Here is a 17,437-nt window from a genome sequence, read left to right as displayed (position 1 = left end):
TTTCTCTCATATGGTGCTTTGGTGGGTCCATTTGAGACAGCTCCTTTTAGGCACCTCCAGCTTGCAGTTCCCTTCCTCAGACGATGTACTTTCTTACTAACCTCTCGTGACCAGGCTCCTCTGTTGGCTTCTGCAACACCCACTGGCTCAGAAGACTCAGCATCTTTGCCCCTAAACTCTGGAAGTGCAGACCACTCCTTTCCACCTTCAGTCCTCCATTTTGCTCCAATCAGCATTTCACCCTTAGACCTTCTTCCAGGCAACTTTCTCTTATCTTGACTCCAGAGAAATAAGGTCAGTTTCTTCCAGAAACTCATCACTACACACACTGGCATGGACCTATAGGTTTCTCCAGTTCAGAATCCATTTAATGAAGATGATCCATCAGTTCCTCCTCCTAGAAGTGACTCTTTGGGATTGCCCTTCACTTGGTCAGAGGTGGGAGAAGGACATCTCTCAGGAGGGAAGACCCAGGACAACCTGACAACTCCCTCCAAAGAAATCCCAACTCCCTCATCATCTTACATATAGGCTCAAAGTGGGAGCCAGCTAACAGGAGAAGGACCAGCTTTGTTCAGTGTTTTCCTGTGGATACGCCCAGCATCTTTATTTAGAATACGAGAGTTCTTGTCACCTTCTGGGCCTCAAGACAGGAAAGTGCTGTCTAAGACTTGCTGTCAAAGAAATACTTTATGAATTCTATTATTCCTCATTGCTAATTTAATTCTTCTAAGAATGGTAGCCTAGGTTTCAAGGGGAAGGGCGAGTAGGGCACAAGGGCTTGGACAAATGTTCGAGAAATCTCTCCTCTTTCTAAGAAGTCTCCTTCATGGAGGATCCCAAACTATACAACACTGGTTTCCAAAGTCTTACTGTATTTGCCTCCAAACTGCTTAACTTCCTGTTAAGAATGACGTCTGGCTTGCAGCCCAAGAAGCAAGCTCTACCAGTCTTCCACTAAAACACCTAGGAAGTAGGAGAAAAAGTTAACTTACCACCATTTCAAAATTGGAAGTGGCTAACAATTAGTTGCTAAAATCTAGGAGGAATTTCTATTATCTGCAAGGAAGATGGAAAATGCTAGCAAATGAATCAAGCCATCCTCCTCAAACTGGGAGAAAAAAGATTCCTGCTCCTCCCATTGTCTGCTTTCTCTCTTCATAAATTTGAACCAAGTTGGAAGCTGGGAGACCCCTCTACTGTTTTCTAAGGTAGCCAGGGTTCTGCTCACACCAGCTCTCTTCTGTGTGATTGGACAGAGCAATTCTCAGGAAAACAAAGGGGACATGACCAGGACAGAAACTGGCAGTGGGACACTGTATCAAAGTGTGACTCCAAAAGGAGATGCAGATGGGGACACAAGAAGAACCTGGTAGTACTGCTTACGGGCAATTGTATGTTTTAATGCACCATGATGCTGAGAGTTTCAGAGAACAAAGCTGTGAAGGCAGGAGACAGTGTGACCAGCAGCCTAGTACTTGCCAGGTGCTGGGAATCTAGTTACAAGCTGAAGGCACAAACCTGCCCTCACATTGCAGATCTGAAGAGGAGATTAATCCAGCCACCAGAAAACAAGTCATCAAAGGGACCAAAAGAAAAAAAAATAATGGTCAAAGTTTGGATGTCAAATGGAGATAAAAACAATTTTTTAAATTACAGAATTAATAAAGGTAGTGTTAGTAAGTGACCAGATAAAATATAAATATGCCAAAATTATTTATGCTCCTATATACTAGCAGAAACTGGTTAAAAAATATAATAGGAAAAAGAAAGACCCCATTTATAAGAGAAGGCAATAAGTAGAAAATATCTAAAAGTGATGCTAATAAGAAATGTGTCATAGAAACCCATTTGATGAAAACTATAAAGCTTTCGACTAAAGTACAACTAAAATTGAAAAAGTGAGAATTCTCCCCAAAATTATGCATTAGTACAATTTTAGTTCAGCAGACATTACAATGGGCTTTTAAAATTGTGAAAACAATTATTTTGAAGTTCATCTTGAAGAATAAGCAGAAAAAAATAAAAGTGATGGGAGATTTTATAACTATGAAAGCCAATTATAAAGTCATGATGGTTATGAGTGTAGCGCCGATACAAATCACAAAGACAGTAATAGAACAAAATGGTCATTAAATTGGCTCTAATATATATGCTTATAAGAACTTAAAGGAAGCGACAGAAAGGTCAAGAGATGAATTATCCCACAAATGGAAAATGGCTATTTTAAAAAACATATATGTGGGCTGGCTGTGTGGCTGAGTGGTTAAAGTTCTGTGCACTCTGCTTTGGTGGCCTGGGTTTGCTATTTTGGATCCTGGGTGTTGACCTACATCACTCATCAGCCACACTGTGATGGTGTCCCACATACAAGATAGAGGAAGACTGGCACAGATGTTAGCGCAGGGCGAATCTTCCTTACCAAAAAAAAAAAAAAAAAGTATATGTGATCATATATATGCATTTATGTAAAATTATAATCACGTATGTATCTTTAGAATTTAAAACATAAAACAAATACTAGGCACTAGGAGGGAAAGGGAAATAGGTTATTTGGGGGGAAAAACCTTACAGGGTAACCATATACCAAACTCCAAAATTTACTCCAGATATTTAAAAGTTAAATCATTTAGCAAACTAGAATAAAACAGAGGTTAATATTTAAACAGATCTCAGGCTGAATGAGGACTTTCGAAGCATAAAAGCAATGAACCAAATCCCAGAGTATAAGTCACATACATGGTCAATTGATTTTCATCAAAGGTGCCCATGTAATTTGTACTGGGTTGCATGCACGTCCACCCAGGACCTCAGAATGTGACCTTATTTAGAAATAGTCTTTGCAGATGTAATTAGTTAAGATGAAGTCATATGGGAGTAGGGTGGCTTCTAAATCCAAGATGACTGGTGTCCTTATAAGAAGAGAAAACAGAGAGACACACACAGAGGAAAGACTGTCATGTAAAGATGGAAGCAGAAATTGGAGAGACGCAGCTCTGAGCCAAGGAACACCATGAGATGCCAGCAACCATCAGAAGCTAAGCAGAGGAAGCAAGGACCCACCTCTACAGTCTCCAGAGAGAGCATGGCCCTGCCAACACCTTGGTTTTGGACTTCTAGCTTCTAGAACTATAAGGGAATAAATTTCTGTTGCTTTAAGCCACCCGGTTTGTGATAATTTGTTACGGCAGCTACAGGAAGCTAATACATACTTCAATGGGGAAAAGGAAAACTTTTCAACAAATGGGGCTAGAAATATCAGATAACCACAAGCAAAAGTAAATAAAACTTTATCCTTCACACTATCTACAGAATTTAAGTCAAGGTGGGTCATATTCTGTAATACATTTAGAATAAAACCTAGATGAAAGCCAGCCCTGATTGCTAGTAGTTTCAGTTCCACGCTCTTCGCTTCGGCGGCCCAGGTTCACTTCCCAGTCATGGAACCACACCACCCCGCTGTCAGTTGCCATGCTGTGGTGGTGGCTCACATAGAAGAACTAGAACGACTTACAACCAGGATGTACAACCATACACTGGGGCTTTGGGGAGAAGGAAAAAAAAGAGGAAGCTTGGCAACGGATGTTAGCTCAGGGTGAACCCTTCCATGCAAAAAACAAAAAACCACATAAGGTGAAAATCTTAGCTACCTTGGGTTTGGAAAAGACTTCTAAAATAGGACACCAAAAGCACAGAGCATAAAGAAGAAATTAATAGATTTGACTTCATCAAAATTTTAAACTTGTACTCTTAAAAAACAGGTTACAGAATAAAAGGAAAGCCACACACTGGGAGAAAATATTTGCGAAGCATATAGATGACAGAGGGATTTTATCTAAATATATAAGAACTCTCAAAATTGAATAATAAGATAAACAAAAAATGGACAAATAATTTTTAACAGACACTTCGTCAAAGAAGATGTAAGAATGGCAAAGAGTACATGAAAAGATGCTCATCATCATTAATTATTAGGAAAAAAAAATTTTAACCACAATGCGATACAGCCACATACCTGCTAGAATTGCTCGAATTTAAAACGCTGACTATACTGAGTGTTGGTAATAATGTGGAACAACTGGAACTTGCCTTCACTGCTGGTGGGAGTGTAAAATGCTACAATCACTTTGGAAAACAATTTGGCAGTTTCTTAAAAAGTTAAACCTATACCCACCATATGACCCAGTCATTCCACAAATAGGTATTGTCTTAAGAGAAATGAAAGCATACCTTCACACAAAGTCTTGACCAGGAATGTTCATAGCAGCTTTATTTGTAATACCCAAGAACAGAAAACAACCCAAACGTCCATCAGTGTTTGAAAAGATAAGCAAAGTGTGGTCTAGCCATGCAATGAAATACTACTCGGCAATAAAAAGGAAATATTGATACATGCAACAGCATGGATGAATTTCAAAATAATCATGCCAAATGAAGGAAGCCAGAGCCAAAAGGACATACTGTATAATTCCATTCATATAAAATTCTAGATAGTGCAAAGTAATATATAGTGACAGAAAGCAGATCAGCGGTTACAGGGGACAGGGAGAGGGTGATAGAGGAATTGCGACGGATGCAAGGAAACTTCTAGGAGTGAAGGATATGTTCACTATCTTGATTGTGGCAATGATTTAATGACTGTATGCATGTGTCAAAGCCAGCAAAAATTTACACTTTAAATATGTGCAGTTTACTGTACATTAATTATACCTCAATAACCCCATAAAGAAGAACTGAATCACGAAAAAAAAGGTAAAGGGCAAACAATAAGGGGAAATATTTATAATAACAATGATTCTAATAGTTAATGTACCAAACATACAAAGTGGTCTTACAAATCAATAAGAATGCATAAACAAATTAAAATATAGTCAAAGTGTAGAAAGAAAAAGCCATTCACGATTGACAAATATGTACATTTTCAATAATTACATTAATAAAAATATTATTTAAAACGATGATTTGCCTGCCAATTCTCATTTACAAAAATGACATTGCTTTTCAATTATAATAATTAATGCTGGTATTGATGAAGTGAGATGGGTGTTCATATTTTAGGAATGGTAATATAACGAAAAATTTTTCAGAGAAGCCATTTTCCAATATTAAAACCTTCATTTCTCTAGGTATTGTGACCTGAAGTAGTTTTAATTTTCTCCTTTATAATTTCCTCTGTTTGCATTTTCAACAGCAACTATATATATTGTGTGTGTGTGTGTGAGGAAGTATGTGTGCTGTGTTGTGTGTGTACGTTGGCCCTGAGCTAACAGCTGTGCCCGTCTTCCTCTGTTTTACGTGGGATGCTGCCACAGCGTGGCTTGACGAGCAGTGTGTAGGTCCACGCCCTGGATCCGAACCTGTGAACCCCGGGCTGCCAAAGTGGAGCGCGTCAGCGAACCCAACCACTAGGCCACTGCGCCAGCCTCCAGCAACTATACATTTTTTAATCAGAGAAAATATTCTTAAAAAAGAAAATATTTGAAGTAGCTTCATTTTGCAAATATACACACACAAAGAGTAGGTTACACCTCTAGGTCTCCCCTGCTATTGACTGCTGCTTTCCCGCAGTGAGAGAAGAGGACATGGCTCATTGTCACCATGGGATCCGCTTCCACATGGCTCATAGGATGGACACCGTGATGACCACAGTGCCCCATCAGCATCTCCCAGCCACAGGATTCCAGCTTATTCTCTCACATATGCCTCCACCTCTTCCCAACACCACTCAGACTCTTGTCAGGAGTCTTAAGTCTCTGAGGAAATTAATACTAGCTTCTCAAGAAAGAAAAAAAAAAATCTCTAAGGCTCTCTATGTTATAGATAAGTTCCAGGATGGAAAGAAAGTCATGCTCTCTCCTCTCGTGGGCAGGTAACCCAAACTTAAAGGGCAGAATATAACTAACATCATGCAGAAAGAGGAACACAGTGGAATGAATGGAAGGAAGGTGACATGCAGTGGAACCTCAGCAGGTCACAGAAGTCCCCAGACTCCAGCCCACCATGATCCAACTTCTAACCATTGCCCTCTCTTTCTTCTATACCATGAGGACTCGTTTGCTTTCAGAGTAATCTGAGTTTTGGATGGCGATCTATTTATCCCCAAGTAAACTAATAAAGAAATTTTAGTCCCCAGAAGCCAAACCATATTGCAGAGGGAGATTGTCCAGCCTACAAATATTGACACCAAACAGTGACATGTCAGTGGGTCAAGCCACAGAACAGCTGCAACAACACAGAAAGGCATGCAATGTCCTTTTGGGCTCAGGGCTCACACACTGATCCAATCAGAGGATTGTCAGTTGTCCTAAATACTCATTAAATCACAAGTAAAGAGTGTTTACTTTCATGGTCTGACACCTCAATGACAGTGTTGAATCACTTTTAAGATTAGCACTGAAGCCAGAATGATTACCATTCACGGCGCATGCTGATCTTAACCACTTCAAATTGGCCACCCCTGGCTACCTCCAGTCAAGCGGCAGAACAGACGAAAATGGTCACAGCCAGGATCCCAGTCTTCGCCTTTGTTCTTAAGAGAAACACCCAACAATGATGAAACATCGATTTTGTCAAGGCAAACTCTTTCCTTGACCACAGAAATGTATTAAAAATTAATCATGAGTACAGGTGAAAACCTGGACATTTCCCCAAGTAGCACAAAAGATATAGTGACATAAATTTCAAAATTGTTGGATTCCAAAAGGAGCACTAGGGTCGAGTTCTGGCTCTGCCACTAACTTCTTTGAGTACCTCATTCACCTCTTTAAGCCAATTTTCTCACTGGTAAAGTGAATGGGTTGAAGCAGATGATGTCTAAAAGCCTTATATCTAACCACCTGGGGAGAATTCTAATACAAGATGGCATCTGGTCAATGAAGGCATGAGATTGAGAGGCTGGAGTCTAGCCTTGGGCCATAAAAGTCATCCATGGTCTCTTTGTTCCAGACAGTGTCCAGTCTTTCCTTCCTTGGGGCAATATGCCTCATGAGTCCCCCTTGGAGGTAGAGGCTATGTGGAGTCATGATTTAAGAGGACATAAAAATATATTGGTTAAACATTTGGGAATATTATCCCCCTTATATTGACTTATATGCTTGCTTATGGATTCCTTACCCATGGTGAGCTAAATACATATTTGGTGAGTGAATGAATGAACTGAAAATTCTGTGGACAATGTTTCAATATAGCTAATTTGACTGTTCTTGTCTACTTGGACATCAGCAGAAACCAATAAACGAAAGAACAGATATTGAAAAGTGAGAAGAGATCTTTAGTAAGCATTGCTATGATGCATATGGGACAATGGACAGGATAACATGTAAGAGATATCCACATCGTTCTGGGTCCTGGGATTAAGACCTCTGCCATATGAATCAACTATTTTTGTTTCATGAAACCAGCCCCTATTAATGGATAGTTTTGCTGGCTATCTGGCGCTTCAAATGTTTAACCAATTCCTCCACCCCACCCATCCCAGCAAATATTTACATCGATTTGAGATATGGGTGAATATTCATATTGGAACTGAGGAGTGAAGAAGGAACTTTGGTACCACTGAACAGAAGGAAGGTCAGAGGATGAGGGTAGCACGACCTCTGCTCCCCATCAGTGTGATGTACTAGTTAGGAGCTGGGATCCAAAGCACTGAGCTGGTTTGGATTCTTGCTCTATCATTTCTTAGCTGGGTAACCTTGGGAAAGGTACACTATCTGGGCTTCAGCGTCATCATATGTAAAATGGATTCTAATAATTTCCACTCCATAGGGTCGCTGCAAGGATTAAATGATATCACCATTGCTTGCCAGTTTAAAGAGTGCCGGGCATGCAGTAAGAGGTCAATAAATGTCTGCTGTTGCTACGATCTGGCCTCTTGGATTGAGTTTGAACTCGTATGATTAGGAAGGGGAGAGCTAGAAAAGGTTATCAGAAGAGACTTAAAGAGAGTCTGGGTGAGGGGTATGGGCTGGAAACCGACCCAACTATTCAAGAAAAACTTTGTAAAACGCTAGACACAGATGCACCCAGAAGATAAATGGTGTCTGAGTGGGAGGCAGCCATTCTCCCCATGTCTGTAGAGAAACTAATCTCCCTGCTATGGTACTTTGAGAACTGGAAGCTTAGGAGGCATCCAGAGATAAAGGTCTTAGTATTAGTAGTGTGCACTTGTTGAGCACTAACTGCAAGTCAGGCCTGATTTCAGTTATGTGGACTGACATCTTGGCAGGGACATTGGCCTTCCCATAAAGGTCAAGAGCAGGGATGAGGCTGCTGCAAGCAGCTCTGAGGTTAGCATGGCATGCGGGAGCAAGGAGTGATTGACAGGCTTGTAAGAGCATGTGAGGCATCTCTTTGGGGAGTGGTACCAAAAACAAGTGACCTGTGCTTACTAAGCTGGGGCTGGTGAGTGCCATGCTGTTTGGATCACTCATCCAAATGGATAAAAGAGTGGACTTATCTTCACGGCTGTAGCATTTGCCACCACACGGGCCACATGCAATTTCTCAAAGGGAACCTGGGATTGTCGTAACCGCATGAAGTCTTCACCCACATTCCACTCTTAACGCCACCTCTGCATTTCTCTTTGGCTTATACTTCTTAATTACTTATATTTGTTTAGCAAATATATAGATACAGATACAGTGCTGGCTGTGTACCAGGTAATTTTAAATGTTTTATGAACGTTAACCTATTTAATCTTTACGAATGGTCCAAGGGGTAGGTGGTACTATTCCAACCCTCATTTTACAGATGAGGAAAGTGAGGTGAAGAGGTTACGCAGAGGTTCCCTACGGGCTACACAAAAGAGAAGAGACACAACAGGGATGCCAACCCAGGTGGTCTCACTTCCAAGTCTGTGTCCTTAGCCCTGGCACCACAGACTCCTACATCTCAGGGGGTTGGGGGGAGATATTTCTCTTTAAGAATTACTCTCCATCCTGTAGCTCCCCTTTTAGAAGGAGAATAAAAAGAAACAAAATAGGCTGGAAGCTCAAAGGGAAAAGATATCCCCAAGGCACCGTGAAGTGCCCGTCTGACATTCTGGAGTCTCTTTAGAGTAAATCCTTTTCCAGTGATTGCTTTTTCCCATTACTGGCCTGGAAAGTGGTTAGACAACGCTATGGTGTGTGCCCAGTGTGGATTCTGCTGCAAACTGATTGTCAGACTGTGTCTCTCTTCTCTCCCCATCCTGTTAGTTCTGAGCTGGAAAACGACCCACTCACCAACAGCCCTAATGCCCACCTCATCCCCTTGGAGGACCCAACTCACAGCGGCCACTTCCATCATTGAAACAGCTGTCAGAGAAGCAGTTTCCAACAGTTTTCCAAACACCTTCCCTTCCAAGGAGCATGCCATTGCAATGCCCCCATCCCCAGGGAGGGAGGCAGTGGGTACCGTGCAAGGAGAGAAGACCCGGCTCTCTGTCCAGCTCTGCCGACCATTAGTTGTGTGGCCTTGGGCAAACGGTTTAACTTCTCTGCATCTCAGGCGCTTCATCTGTAACCTGAGGGAGAGAGCCAGGAGGGAACTTCTTTTGTTAACATTGATGTAGTTAGGAAAGATCTTTTAAAATCTGCTCTGCTAGGTTCTTCTGTGTCCACTTGTGTCCAAAGCAAAGTAGCTGAGAGGCTCTAACCCCGGCAGTGGGCTCAGGGGTCTGTTAACCAACCAGGGGCTGGTGGGAGGCAGCTATTCCGTCTCTCGCTCTCTTCTCCACCACACCACACACCACCCACACCACACACACACCACAACCATACACACACACCACCCACACCACACACCAGCCACACCACACACACCAGAACCATACACACCCACACCACATGTACCACACATACACCATACACACCATACACACATCACACATACCACACCACACACACCAAAACACACACACACACCACACACACATCACAACCATACACACATACCACGTACACCACACCACACACACCACACACATACACCACACCCATACCACCACATGACATACATATACCACACACACCACACCAACACTCCAAAACACACACACACTCACACACCACACACACACACATCACACACACACCACACCCATACACACACACCACATACACCACACCACACATACCACACCACACACACACCACACCACACACATACTGCACACACACACCACCACATGACATGTACATACCACCCACACCACACCACACACACCAAAACACATACACTCACACACAACATATACACATCACACATACCACACATACACACACCACACATACCACCACACCAGATACACACACTACACACACCACACACATACCACACCACACACACGCCACCATACCACATACACACACCACACCATACACACACCATCACACCACATATACACGCCACACATACGCCACACGCTCTCTGCTTCTCTGCCTCTCTCTCAATCTCTTTTTATCATTCCTCAACATGCTTCTTCTACACCTACACACTTCCAAAATTGGAAGTGTAATCTTTGATTCATATGTGGAAAGAGTTTTGGGGAAAATCCATCTTCACACAGTAAAGCCACAAAATGCAGACAGATGCCACATATCGGTCTATGGTTTTCTCCAACTTTCTACAGGAAAACTGGGGTGAGAAATCGCTTTCCATTTCCTACCTCACCTGGTTGTCTCTTCTCCTGGCCACTGACACTAACTAGGTACCCTGCGCAGGGTACCCTCCTCTTTGAACCCTGGTTCTGTAAAACGGGGTTAAAGTGCCTACATATGAAGCTGTTTTGTGTGTTAAAGTTTCAGCGCCTGGCACCATGTCAATTCGTGGCAATTATTCTCTGTAAGTATTAGTGATACTTTGTGTCATGAGGCTCATCGAGAAGGCTCTGGAAGGTGAGTGTGTGTGGTGCTGTCAGCATGGTCAGGCAGGCACCACGGAGCAGGAGCAGACTGCTTCCTCAGAGAGCTAAATGCCCTCCTCTCAGCTTCCTGACTCAGACCCTCGCCAGAGCTCCAGATTTAAAAATGCACAAAGGCTCCTGGGTGGCGAGGAGCAGATGGAATTCAGAATGAGCTTCTTTCTCTTTGTTTGAGGGGTTGCAAGACAAACGATAATGCTGCAGTGATGGGGAAAAACACAGACAGCACCTCACAAACCCCAGGGCGGTTGTCCCGGGGCCTCAGACCCCTGCACTGTTTAAGGACCCAGGTGTGTTATGCATTGCGTTGAGAAGCCCCCCATCCTGAAGAACACATTTTCTTTTACGAGTAAATTAAACAAGTCAGCGTGCTGAATAGCCCTCTAATTCATCAGGAAAACTGGAAGGCAAGCCACAGCAGAAGTAAACAGCCAATCCGGTCCACGCTGCTCTCATTCTGTCAGTCAGAGCTGGTGAGAGGGGTGAATGAAAAGCGCAGTGCTCCCCTGGCTGGGTCCCTGCCCCTCCTTGCTCACAAATTTCCTTTCAGGAGAAATGACCTGGAGCAGACCTGTGTGCTATTTTCCATGCCAGTGAAGGAGATAGAGCCATAATGTTTGCATCCACTCGATTCAAGAAAGCAGGACACTGATGTCCCCTCTTATGAGCTGGCGCGACAGCTTGATGGCCCAGCTTGGTTCCCTCCCTGCCAGCCCCATGGAGCGAAGCTCCTGCTTGGCAGAGCCAAGGCCCCTGCACAGAAACAGAACACATGGCCTTGACTTCAGCCAGTTCAGGAGGAGGCAGGGGCGGGCCACATAAATCACTTGTGAAGCCGCTGGCCAGGCTTTCTGCTAAGAATCGTCCCTCATTCCTGTCTTCGTCCTCTGTTTCACAAACTTTTAAAAAACATTTTATTAAGTGGATCTATTCCATGTGCTTTTGGAACCTCAAAATGTGCAGGTTGCTCATTGTAAATTTCCTTCACCCTTCTCTCAAAAGTCATCCCCACCCGCAAGTGGCTGTTTCCTGAATCTGTTCTTGTACCACACACCGTCCACCCACTGCCCCAGGGCGGTGCTGCAGGGACTGTCATCTTTGGACACCACAGTCTACTTAGATTGCGGAGTTAGGGTGTGGGCAGAACGGGGACAATGTTTAAGGAGTCCCTCATAGTCATCAGAAGAGCTCTAAGATGCAATTTCCAATGTAACTCGTGCTACCCTTGATTAGTGCTACAGACTGAATATTTGCATCCCCCCAGAGTTCATATGTTGACACCTAATCCCCAAGGTAATGGTATTCAGAGGTTGTGCCTTTGGGAGGTGATTAGGTCACAAAGGTGAAGTCCAGCTGAATGGGATTAGTGCCCTTATAAAAGAGACCCCACAGTGCTCCCCCACCACTTCTTCCATGTGAGGACACAGCGAGAAGACAGCTATCTCTGAACCTAGAAGCAGGCTCTCACCAGACACCAAATCTGCCGGCACCTTGATCTTGGACTTCCAGCCTCCAGAATGGTGAGAAATAAATGTCTGCTGTTTATAAGCCACCCAGCCTATGGCCTTCTGTTATAACAGCCTGAACAGACCAAGACAATAAGCAAATCTCAAATCCAATTAAGACATTGCAGCAGCCAGGTCAGTTGTCACAAAAGGCAACCCAGAGAAGGCACGTAGGGGTAGAGTGGAGCAGGGGAACAAGCAGGCAGTGGGCATCAAAGGGAGGAAACCGGTCAAAGCAGCGCCAGGCTCTTTGCCCCTGAGCGAGCATCACACTCACCACAAAGAGAGGCTGCATTAATTGCACGTCGCCTTGCTAAAGATTCACTCCCGGAGTGTCCACAAAAAACTAATGAGCACAATCATAGCACCTCTCAAGAACTTTTCACCTGCCGTGCGCTTTACAAGATTAGCTCATTAATCCACACTGCTCTCCTGTGAAGCTGGTAATTATTATTATGCCCAATTCAGAGATAGAGTGACTGAGCAGAGAGAAAGCAATCGCCTGGAGTCCCTGGTGCCTCACAGCCCTTCTTGTTCTGCGAAGAGAGCACAGGTCTCTGAGCTGCATTATTCCTGTCTTTTATCCCAGTTTCCCATTGATACAGGCATCCCTCTTAAGGGTCAAAAATATCTGGGCTGAATCTTCATGTCATGTAGTTACTGATTAATTCTCCTTTATGGTAGTCATTACCAGAAAAGAAAAGTTATTGTTTACAGCTAAGCTATTGCTAGACTCTTGCTGATGACCCATTCACACTCCAAACCATGAATTATTAATCAACAGATATTTATTGAATGCTTGCCATATTTGAAATCCTACTCTTTGCATTGTACTCAGTGCTAACTTAGTTTAAAAACATCATGTGGGCACCGGCCCAGTGGTGCAGCAGTTAAGTTCGCATGCTCCGCCTCGGCGGCCTGGCGTTCGCTGATTTGGACCCCGGGTGCAGACCTATGCACCGCTTATCAAGCCATGCTGTGGCAGGCGTCCCCCGTATAAACTAGAGGAAGATGGGCATGCATATTAGCTCAGGGTTAATCTTCTTCTAAAAAAAAGAAAAAAAAAATGTTTTTTTTTGTTGTTGTTGTTGTAATGTCACTTAACCTAAATATAGTGAATTCCTGTAGAATATGTAATTAAAATAAATATTGCTCCATATTCTCCCTGCCCCAGCTCTGGCTTCCTCTAGATTTCATTGACACAAGAAAGAACTAATCATTTGATACTGTAATCTATTAACAATGTATCAAGTCTTGGAAAAGATAGGACCATTTAGCCCATCCATGGCTCTGAAGTTTTTCCACAGCCACTTCCACTAACGGTTGAAGCAAGTAGGGCTCCCTGCCCTTGGTTCCAAAAGTACAGCAGGTGAACACCTGGGGGCATATTCCTTGTGTCAAGGCAGTAAGAAACCTCTGGTGAACCATGCTCCAGCTTTCTAGGGTGTCTGCTCCTGTCTAAGATTTGGGAGGTAGAAGTCAAGGAAATTACCTGGTAAGTAATTTAAAAGATTAGTTTTCTAATAAAACAAGTAAGGTCATATTATAGAGTTAAATTCAAGCTGAGGCCTTAAACAAATGTCAAACTCGTGGCCCACCTTCAGCTGGCTCACTGCTGTGAGATGCTAAGAAGATGCAGTTGAAGGGATGCTGGGAGTCTCAGCTAACATATCATTTCTCTGTCTGGCTTGGGGGTGATCTCAGCCAGCACTAGAGGGAATCTCAGAAGGGCTCTGGGTTAGCTTTACAGGTCAGAGATCAAAGATGCCAACTAGTGTAGCCATCACCGCCTGCAGTGTTAAGCTTGGATGTCAAGTTTACGGGTAGCAGAGACAGGGTGGATATATGTCGGAAGAAAACAGAGAGATGCATGGCAGGGTGTCAATCTAGATATATTTTGTGGGAGTTGGAGTGGCTGCTCCTGAGGCCATGACCTTCATAATCCAGTGGGATGGTGCCAGAATCTGATCAGATGGGTCTGGGTTCCAATCCTGGCTCTACCACTTATTATTTGGATGGGGCACTTAACATGTCTAGAGCCTCAGTTTCTTCCTTTCTCAAACAGATTTAGTGTGGTAGTGTTTCAAGGGATGGTGGCGAGGATTAAATGAAATAATCCACACAAAATGCCTGCCTAATCCATAATATTCCCAAAATAAAGGTAAACTATTATGATTTCTAAATTTTAAAGTGCTACATAATTATAACAAAATATGCTAATTTTCATTGTTATCATTGTCATTTTTTTAAAAATCTCTCATTCAATGCCCTTCGTTTAAAGTTATGCCTGATTAAAATGAACAGATGGTATTTTATCCTTGTTACATCTGTAGGAACATAGTAATGAGTATTTTTTTTTACCTAAAAGTTCCCATAGGGATTTTGCATATATCCTTGGATTTATGCTAAATTCAGAAAAACCCATTATTTCTTAGATTAAAATTTTAAAAAGTAAATCACACAAATTTTGGAACCAGGACCCATGTACGTGAATTTGTAGAAGCTAGAAACAATGAGAACATAAATTTTAAAAAAAATTTAGTGCATTCTTGGAGTAGTAAAGAAAAACTGATATTTCTATAGTGATTTATGATCATCCCACTGGGATTAAAACTGAATGGCCCATTAGCAATGTGACAAAGATTTAGGAAGAGCTCTAAGTGATAGGATGGAGCTGTGGAATTCTAGGAAGTAGAGGTGTTTCAGATCTCCATATTCACATCCCAAATCAGTCCCCTCCAGATCGGTTGGGAAGGTGACATCACATGTGTGTGCTGTTGGTCGCCAGAGTGGCCCAGAAGAGAGAGGGAACCACTCACCAAAAATCTCACCTGGTGCTCCCCCCCAGCACCCCTACTCATGTTGAGGCAAAGACATCATCTCTATCTGCCCAGAAGCCGTTAAAAAATGGTTTGTGGAAGTGTGCTCTGTCTGTCTCTCCCTATTATTGCAACAGAAATTATTTATTCAGCTTATTAAAAAAAGGTGAACATAATGAAAAACAGACATTATAGCATATAGTAATTGAGAATGAGTGATCACAATGTCAACTGGGATGACCACCCCAGTTTGCTGGAGGGAGACGTGGACAGGAGGTTGTAATATCCTTTGAAAAGAAAGAAGTACGCACAGTAGCTCAGCATCTCGCCCCCAATGTCCACCTCAGCACAAACGTTAAGACTTGGAAGCAAAGGAAACAAACTTAAGACAGCCCGTGTAAATGCTGCTGGGTCACTGGAACCCGTGAGCTGAACGGACTGCAGGTTTTGAGCAGCTTCTCAACCTCGCTGGTTAATTTTTGGTACTGGGCAACTGTTCTGTGCATTGTAGGTTGTTCAGCAGCATCCCTGGTCTCTACTGACTAGATGCCAGTAGCACTTTCCCCCTAGTTGTGACAAACAAAAATCTCTCCAGACATTGTCAAACGTCGTCTGGGGTGGGGTTTGGGGGAAGAAAATAGCTCCCAATTGAAAACCACTGCTTATCCCTCACATAGTTTCTCTTGAGGACAGATAAAGTTCGGGGAGGGGCCTTAAGATGATTAATAATGTTTTCTGGTACAGTGCCACTGAACTACTGAATAAATGATCCCATTTCTGCTTCATTTGCTGCTTAGAACTCCCAGTGTGTGTGTTTGTTTGTGTGTGTGTGTGTAAGGCTATGCAGCATTGTTCAACACACTCAGAAAAGCATAAAGCAGAAAAAATTGCTTGAAAAATGTTTCCCAAAAGATTAATGACATAACTAGAATACATTCAAAAAATAGAAAATATGGGGAAGGAGAAAAAAATTATACTTTCATACTTTAGAGTACACATTCGTTCAACTGCCTTTATTTTCTTTCTCATCATGAAAAGACTGCAAGAGATGTAATTGCAAATATAGTCAAGAGCTAATTATATTGCTATAAATTATATCCTTTTACTATTCACTGGGGAATACTAAGAATTTTAGGGTGAATAGATGTGTATAAATGTGCGTGGTGTAGTCAATATACAATTTATATCATTGAACTAGCATTAAATGTAATGAATGCCTACATTGTGTCGTGGAAATAATCAAGAACAGAACTATTTCTTCTTCGGAATTCCTAAGGAGCATTTAAGCTTTAGTGTTACTAGCACTGTGTATTAACAAAACACGTTTCATCGGAGAGTCTCAATGCCTGGGGCGGGCAGATGGACAGAGTTAACAGAGGCAGAACAGAAGCACACAGAGGAGACATAATTGGCTCAAATTCTAAAAATCAAGTCTATGGCAGAAGAGAGAGAGAGGGGTTAAAAAAGTTAAGAGGTCAAGACCTTGGGAATTTTTAAATTGTTATTTATATATCACATGTGTCTTTCAGACAAACCAGGCTCTGTGCACATGGTGGTTCTTGTGAACACGTGTCTGGAAGCTTAAAAGAAGGAAGAGAAGAAGCAAGAAAAAAACGCATGGAGCTCAAAGGTGTATCTTCATATACCATCTCAGTTAATCCTTATAATATCGCTGGGAATTAGGTGTTATTAATCCATTGTAAAGATGGGAGACTAGAGGCTCAGTTTGTAACTTGCCCAGTGTCAAGTGATAAAGGAAAGATGCTATGGCTTGAGCTCAGCTCTCCCAAATTTCAAGGCCCTCCTCTTACTCATAAGTCATTCAGGGTAGCCTCTCTGACCAAAACATCTTTGATATCCAAAATGGGCTACTCTCTTCATTTTCTTTCAGTGCCTACAATTCAGCCAATTAAGAATACATTTAAGTTGACAAATAACCTCTTTTAGAATTCTAAATACTCTAGGTTAAATATTTATAAATCATGTACATATTAGCATAAATAAATACAAGCAGATTTTCAGATTTAGATTTGAGTCCTGGCTCTTTCACCTACTAGCTGTGTATTCTGCACAATGTCACTTAGCTTTGTGGAGACTCAAATGCCTTCTTACAACATAAATAGACACCTACGACCTAGCCTAGACACTTAATCACTATGTAGGATTATTTTATAGGAAATAATGCATTCTGGCTTCTAAATAACTGATTTACA

At 42.4% G+C, this 17,437-nt stretch overlaps 1 protein-coding gene across 15 annotated transcripts in view; it reads right to left on the bottom strand.

Moving 5' to 3' along the window:
• Positions 1–17,437, bottom strand: part of FRMD4A (FERM domain containing 4A) — a 586,106-nt gene that overhangs the window by 514,609 nt on the left and 54,060 nt on the right. For 6 of the 15 annotated variants that reach the window (XM_070601129.1, XM_070601133.1, XM_070601134.1 and 3 more), the window contains one exon: positions 9,268–9,502. The exons of 4 other annotated variants lie outside the window; for them this stretch is intronic. In XM_070601129.1, coding sequence (XP_070457230.1) covers positions 9,268–9,495 — 228 coding nt within the window. In that variant the 5' untranslated portion in view covers positions 9,496–9,502. The remainder of the gene's footprint in view (positions 1–9,267; positions 9,503–17,437) is intronic. 5 more of the 15 variants (XM_070601143.1, XM_070601144.1, XM_070601140.1 and 2 more) reach the window with 1 other exon arrangement.

Source organism: Equus przewalskii, chromosome 30 (genome assembly GCF_037783145.1).
Source record: "Equus przewalskii isolate Varuska chromosome 30, EquPr2, whole genome shotgun sequence".
Lineage (NCBI taxonomy): Eukaryota > Metazoa > Chordata > Mammalia > Perissodactyla > Equidae > Equus > Equus przewalskii.
The sequence above is the reverse complement of the archived record's forward strand: the minus strand, read 5'-3'. Positions and strand labels throughout refer to the sequence as shown.